We start from the raw sequence: 11,583 nt of genomic DNA, 5'->3' as shown, positions 1-11,583 counted from the left end.
TTCTTACTGGATAATATTTAAAGCTGTTCTTTGTAAAATGACACCTTCTCTATATTATCTTCTGTGTCTTCCTGTGTGTGTGGATCCCAGGAACCTGTCTGGGCATATAAAGGTCCTGTGTGGACAGGAGTGTGAGTGGGGTAAAACAAGACACATGATGAGACACAGAGGACACATGTGCTGCTCAGATTGCATTCACTGTTAACTGACTAAGCACCGTTAAGACATACTAAACAGATAGTAAGAGAGATGTAGAGAGGACACATGTAAGGATTGTTTTTAACATTTTATTATTGAGGTAAAAAAAACAGTAATAGGAAAAACTCAACCCAGAAAAATCAGTGCAAAAACAACAATAAACAACTAAAGAATGTCAAAGTGAATCAAAGAACAAAATTTTAGGCTATTGTGTAAATTAGCCTAAAAAAATTTAAAAAACAAACAAAAAAAACAGCAAATCAATACAGTACACACAACATAGGTTCATGTATCAAAATATCAATTAGTATTTCAATATAGATGATGATGCTGGAATATGCTTAGTATAACAGCATGCTAGCAAGGTTTGGTTGTTATGTGAGCAAAATGGGAAACTCACACTGGTAGTAATTGGATTACCTGCAAATTTGTACCTCTAAAGTACAATAAAAATCAATAAAGGCAGGTTGTCCTGTCTTGTAGAGGGACCCTGTGTCAAAAAATTTGATTCAAGATCGGAATTAAACGTATTTATCATTTTGAGTTATTTGAAGTCAAATTACCACAAACTAACTGATGCACAGAAACCTTTGGACCAGGGAATATTACTTCAAAACAGGGGTACTGATTTGTACATATACAATTAACAGAGGGTTGTCATTGGGGGTTAACAGGGGGCCAACAGCAAATGTTTGCCCCAAAGCCCCCCAGCAGGTTGCCCTGCCCATGCATGCATTTGATGATGGGTCCAAAGCATACCTTACCATAAAAAAATAACTTGCTAACAAGGCTATCACAATAATTTCATCATCATCTTGCATTGACGAAACAGATAATGATTTGAAAGTTAACTAGACGCAGCAGCAGGTTCAGACCTAACAGCTGAGCATAGCTTTAACTTGCACCAAACAGTACACAGCCCTAGGATTTAAACATGACAAGTGAAATCTCACGATTTAGAGCAGGCTCAAAATAGCCCTTTCACCCTTTGTGAAGTCAGACAGGTTAAGAAGGAGCTCTGCAGCAGGGAAACTTGTTTTCATAGGTTTGGGTTTCAAATAAAAACGTAGAAAAGACATGAACCATAGAAAAGTACATTTTTACTTAGAAAAATGACTAAAATATCTCATATACATGAATGTTTGAATTACTTGAGGTGAGCTTTACCTCATGTATTCAAGTCTATCACTCATGAAAGTGCAAATGAAATCACTGTATCTGCAATTAGTCATTTTTCTCTGCATGACTACTTTTTAAATGACAGTCTTATATTTTTAAATAAATTGGTTTCAAATGATTATCATTAAAATTTGAATCAGTCCTGTAATACATGAAAGATCGAATCCTGCCCTCGCTCTCTCAGCTATTTTTTTGCCCACATCTGTGAGACACACGTCACAGTCAGGGAGCCGTGGTCGAACAGTTTGTACGGCAGAGTCCCCTTAGACGTCCATGTGTCTGTCTTTGGGTCATAGCGCTCGAAATTGTCAGAGTCCTCAATGATGTCATGGCCGTTGACATAACGTCCGCCGGTGATGTACAGTGTGTTATTGAGCACTGTGGCAGAGTGGTGCATCCTCCTCTCCTTCAGGTTGGCACACTTGATGAATCGGTTGGCCTTGGTGTCATATGCGATCATTCTTCTAGTGTATCCTGTGACAAGGGGGACATTAATATGAGGCGGGTGGCACGTGTGGCTCTAGCAGAATGCAGTGATGTAATTCTACAATCTGATTCATCAGAAAATAAATCAATACTACTGAAAAGCAGTGAAGAGAATATGGTTCTTTTTCTCGAGATTCCTAAACTGAATTTCTTGCTGCATGTCACAGTTTGAAATCTAAAAATACTATTGATCTCATTGTTTTGTTCTAAAATGCAATTATGATTGATGCATGTGCATTGCATGTTCATCGTTAGTCGTTATTGCAACTACCTCCAATAATGTATATTTTTTCATCCATAACAGCAGCTGGAGCAGACACATTCTTCACTGTTCTGTTCTCCATCTTAGACCACATGTTCCTGGCAATGTGATACACCTACAGAAGGGGAGAGGTGGTAGGGGTGAAGAGAAACAGATTGAGTAAATGGAAAAGTGAAATGGATGGGCAGATAAATGAATAAAGCCACAAATGAACACTGAGTATTACCTGTATTAGTCGGACTGGGCTCTGCATCGCATCTTCTCCTCCAAACATATAGATCCTCTGGTTAGTTGCAGCCACTGCAGGGTGCAGCACAGCCTCGGGCATGGGTGCCATTGACTCCCATTGGTTGAACATACTGTTGTACCTGATAGCATTGTTAAGAGATGTGTTATTATCTGCTGTATCCGTGCATTTGCTTATTTTACAATCTGACCTTTTGGCAGACAATCAAAGCTATTTCTGAGATTTTCTTCATAATTGATATTCATGGGCAACATCAATAACATCCCACCTCACCTCTCCACGCTGTCTGTCAGTCGTGTGTCAGGCCCGAGGCCACCCAGAACGAAGATGAAATGGAGGTAGGAGACACTCTGGTGGGCAAAGCGTGGCTTCAGCATGGGCTCTGCTGTCCGCCACTGGTTGGTCTTGAGGGAGAGGGTGTAGACGCTTGTACTGACTTGGCTGTACTTTGTGTTTGTGGTCAGCCCTCCGATGACATACAGCACACTGTGGAGGGCGACATAGGAGGCTTTGTACAGACGTACAGGCAGCTTGGCGAGCGATTGCCATTTCTGGCTCATCTCATCAAAGACTAATGCTTCCCTTGATGTCCGCTCATTGTTCTTTCTCCCTCCTACCACCACCAACTTGTCATGGTAGGTGTAACGCCTCGGTGCAACCCAGACAGGTTTGAAGTCGACAGCCATGTCGCCAAAGCATTTTGTGCTGACCGAAAACATGAGGCGTCTCACAGAATCAATGAGCTCAGTGCAGAGGGTGGAGGACTGGATCAGAGGGTCATTGGCTATGAATTGGAAGAGGTAGGTGGGATGGACGTAGCGAAGGCGAACTTTCTTGAAAAGGTCACTGATGGTACCACGCCTGGATAAAGGATCATGGTGGATCCAAGCAACAAGTGTCTCAAAGACCTGCTCCTCCTCTGCGCAAAGACCATCATCCTCCAGGTATCCCATGAGCTCTGGTAAGGAGAGCTCACACAGATCCTCAGATGTAGACACATCAGAGAAACTCTTCATAGCCATCTCCTTTGCCTTGTCTCTCAAACTGTTACAACTCATGATCTCAGAGAGTCTTATCATGCTCAGACAGTTGTCTGGGCTCAGCTGCAGCTGGAGAAAGCTTGAGCAGGCCTCAAAAAGGCGGCCATATTGCAACATGGAAGCCGCCTGCATCAGAGGCAGCACAATATCTATGCTGATATTAACAAGTCCAGTGTAAACATAGTCGATGATACTGCTAAGAATGGCTGACGTGATGCCCTTCAAGTTTATCTTGGTCTGCTGCCTCTCCATGAAGTTGTGGCAGAACATAGCTCTGAAGTAGGGGCTGCTGGACACCAGGACATTGCGATGGCATGGCAACTCTTTGTTATCTGAACACAGTAACACATCAGTCAGGACATTCTCCTGTCTTAGTCTGTTGAGTTGAAGGAGCAGGCTGGAGGATTGCTCTTTGTCTTTGTAGTGAAAGATTTCAACTGCTGGTCGGTCCATGCTGAAGAGAGAGATCATGTTAGAGGCAACTGTTTAATATAGTTGTATATATAGCTGTTTTATGTGGGATCCAGTTTACCAAAACCAGATTTAATTTCAGATTATCTTAGGACCTTTCTGTTTACAGGAATGAATAAAGATGAGTATAGCGCCAAAAGGTTATGTATTTTCTTTTCCATTGGTAAGACATCTTAGGATTGACTATCACCCAAACTGATTAAAATCCACACACACACACACACACACATTACCACACAGGTTAGAAGTACTCAACTCAGTACCGTCCTGTATTATTTATCTGAAACGTAGACTAGATAGTAGTAGAAGATATTCTAATTTAACTTTCTCCCACTGTCCAACAGTCCAAATGTCTATGATTCAGATGTACAAGTAATTTGAAACCTGATAAACTCATAACTTTAACATTTACTTGGGCACATGGGCCCAATTCACCACTGCTGCACTCTCATATTTCATGAACTTTCTAAAACAGGGCCTATGTCTGTCCGATCATTTTGGAGACTACTCTGAGCAGATTACTACAGAAACACCTGCACAACTATTTCTGTTAAATTGTCATGGGACCAGTGGTGCTTCTGTTGTGTAACAGTGTTTTATGTCGAGCCTCTGAAATGTTTTTTTGTTTCATTTTGGCTTTTAAACTGGATGAACATGGACTATATTTTATCCTTATATCTAATGCATGCATTAGATATAAGAGCAAAATGTGTAAAAAGATAAAACAAATAAATATATTACTCTACATTCAAAGCTTTAACAATTGACTAAGTTAAGTATAAAACAAGGTAAAGCTTATGTTTGATCAATATTTCCATCAAATTTATTTAAAGCCACGTCAACATCAGACATTAGACACAACAAAGATGTTGCTTGTGGTTCATGAAGACTTGCTGGAATCCATCTCTTACCTTCTCCTCGTCTCTCTTTATGTGTTTTCTTGGGGTCCCGCTCTGTTTTCAAAGCAAGAGCTCAGCAGAAAATATGATGTCTTGACATTTTCCTGTACTTTCTTCCTATTTTCTCTCGTGTCGATGCTGTGTGACTGTATGATCCAAAGGGGGACGTCTCTTTGTAGGAGCGTGTTCTACGCTGTTTGTTGTTATGGTCTCTTTCCACGAGGCCTCTGTGTACATTCCTACCCTAAAAATAGAGCCCCTCTTTGGCAACACCGCAGTAGACTCGCATGTGACATGAGAGAGCGTTTTCTCAGTATCTGTCTGACTCCATCATTTTATCTTTATCTTTCTCTCTGTCTCTATCTTTCTGTCCCTCCTCCTCTAATATCTTCCTATCTCAGTCCGCTTATTCCTCCTGAAAATATCTCTCCTTTCTTTTCTTCTGTAGCTCGCATTCCTGTTCACTCCATTATGTCTGTCTCTGTCTGCCACATGATTGTAGCAGTAAAAACAGCACTGATACTTGATAACACTCATTTTGTTGGCTGCACACATTGTCAGCTGGCTGGTTGAACACACAGAGATATAAAAACAGGATTTGGCTACTGTAGAAGCAACATAAACATAGAAATATGAACAGGAAAACGAACAACCACATGTAGAACATACTGTCTTTGACTATTAACAATACAAATAAGTCACCATGAGTCACATCAGCCAGAGGCTCGGCTTAAGGGAGAAAAACGAGAAGAGTTTTTGGTATTCTTAAAGCTTAAAGGTTACTCATCCTTAAAGCATAAATAGATATCCTAATTTAACACAGATAAACAAAAGATGCTTGTGTTTCCTATGTTCCGTATTTGTTAAGCTCATTTCCATCCCATTTGCTTCTCACACTCGCTGAACCAAAAAAAGCTTATTCACTGCAATACCAGCTTTTGTGAAGTACATCCCAGAAGGTAGCAATAAGATTGTTTGCCCTTTCCTTACAGCCAAAGAAAGCAGGCTGGACTTTTTCATATAATGTGGCTGCACAAAACAACAAAACTAGAATACATTCCATTTTCAGTCATCAGAGTCAAGATGACATGTTTTTCCTTGGAACTTGGCCCCTTTACAGAGCTTGGCAAATCAGACCTAAACAGCTACTTGAACTACACTGACCATTAGAGCTCAGTTCAGTGTGGACTGCACAACATTAATCACCAACTTAGTCCCATAAACTACTTATGCTTATAAACCATCTCAGAGAACAATTTGTTATTTTGTCGACTTGTTCCAGCAAATACAAGCACAGCAGCATTTGTAATCATCAAAAGATTGTACATCAAGGCAGACTGAAAGTATAAGTGTGATACTGCACTGTGAGATCACAGTCTGCCAATGTGTGAAACCATGGCTGCTGTCATGTTGCAAGCAGTGAAAACTAAACAGCACCATCTAGTGTTTGAGAATGTAAAAATTCTATTTGACAAATGAGAAAAAATAAACAGCTCCCATTCTCATTAACTCTTATGTGTCCTTGACTTTTCACAGTTTTGTTACAGGTTTCTTTTAAAGGAAAATACACATTAAAGGTCAGCTAAATTGTAAGGAAATTAGTCAATACTTTTTCAAGTTTGCCTATATCGTATGACAAAATGTCAAAAATGAATATCTGGACTTTTTGCTGGATGCTGACATTTGAATTATCTCACAGATCTGTGTAGTCAAGGGCAAACGTTTAATCAGTGTCTGCCCAGAATCCTGCAGTGTCATTTTATAATCCACACTCTTATATTCAAAGATGTGATTGCATCCTTTAAAGTGAAGCACATTGTCTGCTATCTCTGTTCCTTCACCTTGACAAAAGAGGACTCATTAATGTCTGCCTTTAGGCAACAACTTATATTAAAAGTTGAGGCTTTGGTGCACAGTTTGCAGCAGAACATTTTCATGCAGCAACATCACTGTTGCCACCCATCAGCCGCCTGATGCTGTGTCTTCATATCAGCAAATGATTATCTTCTCATAAGCACATGGTCTAATAGAGCCTATACCCAGGGGATTTAGATCTCACTGATTAGTATTGTGTGTGTGTGTGTGTGTGTGTGTGTGTGTGTGTGTGTGTGTGTGTGTGTGTGTGTGTGTATGTGTGTGTGTGTGTGTGTGTGTGTGTGTGTGTGTGTGTGTGTGTGTGTGTGTGTAAAGGGCAGAAAGCTGTCCTTGGACAAATAAGAGACTATTTGAAAGCAACATGGACAGTGAGTTCACAATGAGGCTTATTTTCTGTTCTGTACTTGACTTAATTTGATTGCACTCTACTCAGCACAGGACGTCAGGTAATTTAGGTTTTTGCATGGAGCTCTTACTCATACACCTCTTGACCGTAAATTTTGAGTATTGAAATTACATGAAACATACACTAAAGAAAACAAAGAGCACTGGGTATAAATAGGGGAAAAGGTAGCACTTATCCCTAAACAAGCCCATATAATGATTCCCTTTCATCTGTGTTTGCTCAATTAAGGCCTTTTTTATTAAATCAATTTCAAAGTCAATGAGACCCTTTGTATCAGTGCTGGTCAATGATATCCCACAGTCCCAACAGGGAAGAGTTAAAAACCAATAAGATATTCTGCAGACATTTGGTGTTTTTTGAGATTATAGTGTCCTCAGCAATTTATCCTGCCCTAAAAACCCATGAAACCAACTGTATTTTCTATTTGACTCAGTATGTTTCCATCCCTCTTTTGAAAATTTCCTCCTGAATCTCTTTTGTGTTGTTCTGTGATAAATGTCAGGCTTGGACTGAAGTGTAATGGTTTGTCACTTTGTCATGTCTGTTTAGATATCTTGCCCTAGCGCTGGGGCACTGATTCTGCGCTTGACTTATCTTGCAGCCCAAACCATCCTTGTTTCCACTGCAGAGATGAATAAAGCTATAGCTTGGGCTCGTGAATTGTGCCACTGACTTTTTCATGAAAAAAAAATAGATTGTCACTTGCTATCAGAGCTTTACAGCCTCGATATAAAGCTTTATAAACACTTAGAGTTGAGTCATTAGGTCAGGCTCTGGTCTTCTATTCAGCTGTTAAATGCTGATTTCTTCATTGCTATTCATCTGTAGATGCTAGGTGGTGGCTGAGAGCTGTTTATCCTGAGAGCTGTGAGTTGATATGTCTCTGGCTCAGATGTTCACTAAGCTAAATGTATTAAATCAACTGGATGATTGGTATGGACTTAACTAAACATTTATATCCCATTTTGAAATGTAAACAGCAGCAAAAGTGAAACATTTTAGGAAAACAGTTGGAGATGAGGAATTCAATGTAATTTTGTAGTCTCTCGCTGATAGCCCTTCAGATCAACACTGTTGTATCCACTAGGTGTCAGGCCAACGTTATGCAAATTCACCAGAACGATGAAAAGCCGACTTTGTCCCCTGTGATTTCCAAGAGGCTATAAAGGTTAAACTCAAGAGTCAATGAGTAAACACAGTAGATGCATAAACTGGCTGGTGAGATGAGAATTGTTCTCCTATTATTTTAGCTATTTATAGGTTAGCCCAAGAGATCATTTCCTATAGATATAAAGAAAGAAAATGAAGCTATTAATCCACCCAGATATCTTCAAATTGTTTTTTTGTTTTTTTTACTGCTGCAAACATATGGTGTGAAATTTAACACAGCCATTTACTCAAGCACAGGTAGCCAAAACAATTGAAACAGACATTGAAAATCATGTGATAACCTCTTGAGTCAATCTGCAGTGGGGTATTACTCCCAGGTGTAAAGAGATCCATGCCAAGAAACACTGAGAGCAATAATCTAGCTTTGATGGAGAGACATCCACACTTAGATCAACAAAGAGCAAGGGAGAGAGGTTTGAGAAGTAGCCTACAGAGACAAAGAGAAAGAGCATGGTAGGGCGGTGTGTGGTGGGAAGGTAAATGTGTGTGTGTGTGTGTGTGTGTGTGTGTGTGTGTGTGTGTGTGTGTGTGTGTGTGTGTGTGTGTGTGTGTGTGTGTACCAGGTATTCCTCAGGTTGTGGGGTCTTGCCTCCCTAATGGGGACAAAAAGCAAGTCCCCCTAACATAATTCTTTCATTTTGGGGTGAGGACTTGGTTTAAAGTTAAGGTTAGTTTAGGATTATGTTAAGGTTAGGGTAAGGTTTAGGGTTAGGCAAATAGTGGTTATGGTTAAGGTTACGATAAGTCTCCAGGAAATGAGTGTAATGTCCTCTGAAGTGATGGAAACATGACTCTGTGTGTGTGTGTGTGTGTATGCGTGTGTGTTCGTGTGTGTGTGTGTGTGTGTGTGTGTGTGTGTGTGTGTGTACACATGCTCCAGCACAGATGAGGTCTTAAAGGGCTTACAGTTAGCTGCTTAAAATTCTTCTGATGTAACCAACACACGCAGGACATGTTATTTGGAGAAAAAAAAGTGCTTTGTAGCAACATAAAATGTGAAGGTGCAGGGAGGGAAATGCTTTGTATTTACTCATTGTGCCCTCGACTGTAGCTCTCCCAAGCTTCGTCTCTTGTTGGTATGGCGTCGTCACTGTGCAACATGGCAGACATGACAGCCTCCCTTTATGTCTGCTCTAATAGAGTCAACCACACAGTGTGTCGTTTAGGGGTGTTTGTGGATATGCATGCGCCTTCATGTGTGCTATATGTTGCTACATGTGTGGGAGGGAGTGGTGAGTGTGTGTGCTTGAGTGTGTGTGTGCAGCAGATATTGATATTCCACTTGCAGCAGAAGCTGAACCCAATGTCTTTAAAGTGTCAGGCCTCAGCAGCCAGCCAGGTGCACCCGAAGTACAGAAGAGAGAGGGCAAGTGAGGAACGGGAGCAAGGGAGCAAGATAGAAATATATAAAGAGAGAAGCCATGAAAGACAGCAGAAATACAAAGAGAGAGGAGATGAAGAGACAGACACAGAGAGAGGAAAGCGCTACAGAGAGGGAGAGAGAGAGGGGGGGGAGGGGGTGGGAGAGAAAGAACACTTTGGCGGGTTTTCTGGAGGTGAAATTACTCAGATGTCTTTGAAGGCCTCCATGACTGTCGTCTCCCTCTGTATTCTGGGCAACAGGCAGATAGACAGAGAAACAGATGGACACAGAGGGAGTGGTGGATGCAGTGGAAATGTCAGGTTTCAAAACAGAGCAAATGAGTGGTTTTAAGGTGCAGCGCGGGTCAGCGAGTCCATGATAACACAAAAGAGTAATTCACAAAGACAGGCAGTGTGGTCAGCCATTAAACAGACAATTTAAAAAATGCTGTAACATTCCTATAGGGATTTGATTGTGTGTCTACACTGATCTTATCATACCTTACCCGGTGGTATTTTTTACTCCTTTGGTGCTTGTGTGGTGATTCAAACAGCAGGTAAACACACTGTTTTCAGCCAGCCTTTGTAAAGTACACTATTTTGAAAGGTAAACAACTGGTGCTTGGAGAGCAAGAACAAGAAGCTCCAATCTCTGAAGGGGTGGTAACAAGTTTCTGATGACAAAGTGGAATTCAATTACCAGGATTATTAAAGCGGCTCCAATCAATGTTTTTACACAGACAATTTATCAAATGACTACCTGTAATCTGAAAGGGGTATTTTGTTGTGTTGGTTCATGGTGATGAACCAGCAGACAATTATCACCTGACTCTGCAGTTCCCCTCAGCTCTGCGGAGCGCTTTAGAGCCTTTCAGTTCATTGCAGCCTGCAATTTTACTGTTTTGACTCACTTTCTCATTAGTTTCCAGACACACTGTGAAAAGGCTTTCAGTGCGAATATTACTGTAAACAGTAAATCAGTAGCAAATTAAATTATAATTTAAATTGTAATTTAATTTGCTACTGACGGCCACTTCATGACAAAAGACAATATATATTTAAAAAATGAAATTGAATCTGAGCTCTGAGAACAGAATGACACATGGAGTGAAATACAACAATGTTTCTGCAAATGCTAAACAGATATGGTGAAAAATAAAACTGGAACTAACAGGAGCCTGCTGGAGGATGTGTGGAGAACAATCTGCAAACTTATTTACATTTTCTGGTCATGTCCAATGTTAATGAACTTATGGACCAAAGGTTTTCTTTCCTTTGTATCTTTTAAATTACTTTTTTCTAAAAACTGTACCTACATTTTTTTTTTCTTTTCTTATATTTTCTTTTGTTTTTGATTAATTTTGTTTTATTCATGCTGCATTTGTAAGTTATTTTCTGTAAACTGCTATGAGCACTTAAAACATTTTTTTAAAGGTATAACTGTTTACTATTTGCCCAGCACCAAATAGCTGACAGACAAAGCTAGCAACTAGTTTTTCAATATATTGGAGAATTTAGCAGCTAAAGAGCCTTATATTTCCTTCGGGAGTTAGTGGAGACAAGAATGAGAGAACTTTATTTTTGTTGAAAGAAAACCTCAGAATGCCAAGCTCTCAGCTCAGGCTGGACTCCTCATTATTCTGAACTCCTCCTTGTCCTTCTCATCCTCCTCATATCATCTGTCTTCTCCTTTAGGTTCCTGTTAGTTTCACTGCCTTATCAGTCTTGTACTCTCAGTGCCCTCGTCTTTTTCTATGCCTCCCCACTCTTCCTGGAAACCTGTTACACCTCTTCTCTCCCCACTCATTCTTCTCACACTCTTTATTCGTTCCTCCCCCTCATTGCCCTCCCTCGCATTTCCAAAGACATTAATGGAATGTACTTTAGTAGCAGATAATGCAGCTTGAGGATGAGTGTTCTGACCTTGTCTAAGATGGCAGTGTTTTGTCAAACCAGACCCATTCGATGCCTGTGTATGGCTTCACTTA

At 40.4% G+C, this 11,583-nt stretch overlaps 1 protein-coding gene across 1 annotated transcript; it reads right to left on the bottom strand.

Moving 5' to 3' along the window:
• Nucleotides 1–513: 513 nt before the first annotated feature.
• Nucleotides 514–4,990, bottom strand: LOC121906133 (kelch-like protein 38). Its single transcript, XM_042424816.1, has 5 exons — nucleotides 4,795–4,990; nucleotides 2,646–3,866; nucleotides 2,352–2,493; nucleotides 2,135–2,240; nucleotides 514–1,851 (listed from the first exon to the last, which is right to left on the bottom strand). Exons 2-5 carry the CDS (start codon nucleotides 3,863–3,865, stop codon nucleotides 1,562–1,564), a joined length of 1,758 nt encoding a protein of 585 aa, XP_042280750.1. The 5' UTR covers nucleotide 3,866; nucleotides 4,795–4,990; the 3' UTR covers nucleotides 514–1,561.
• Between the last annotated feature and the right edge of the window lie 6,593 nt (nucleotides 4,991–11,583).

The sequence above is a fragment of the Thunnus maccoyii genome, chromosome 10 (assembly GCF_910596095.1).
Source record: "Thunnus maccoyii chromosome 10, fThuMac1.1, whole genome shotgun sequence".
Classification (NCBI taxonomy): Eukaryota; Metazoa; Chordata; class Actinopteri; order Scombriformes; family Scombridae; genus Thunnus; species Thunnus maccoyii.
The sequence above is the reverse complement of the archived record's forward strand: the minus strand, read 5'-3'. Positions and strand labels throughout refer to the sequence as shown.

Coding starts and splice junctions, on each gene's coding strand:
- LOC121906133 (XM_042424816.1), bottom strand. CDS start 3,865: ATGGACCGACCAGCAGTTGAAATCTTTCACTACAAAGACAAAGAGCAA. Junction 2,494..2,645: donor CTGACAGACAGCGTGGAGAG/GTGAGGTGGGAT, acceptor CAATGCTATCAG/GTACAACAGTATGTTCAACC. Junction 2,241..2,351: donor GCCCAGTCCGACTAATACAG/GTAATACTCAGT, acceptor CCCCTTCTGTAG/GTGTATCACATTGCCAGGAA.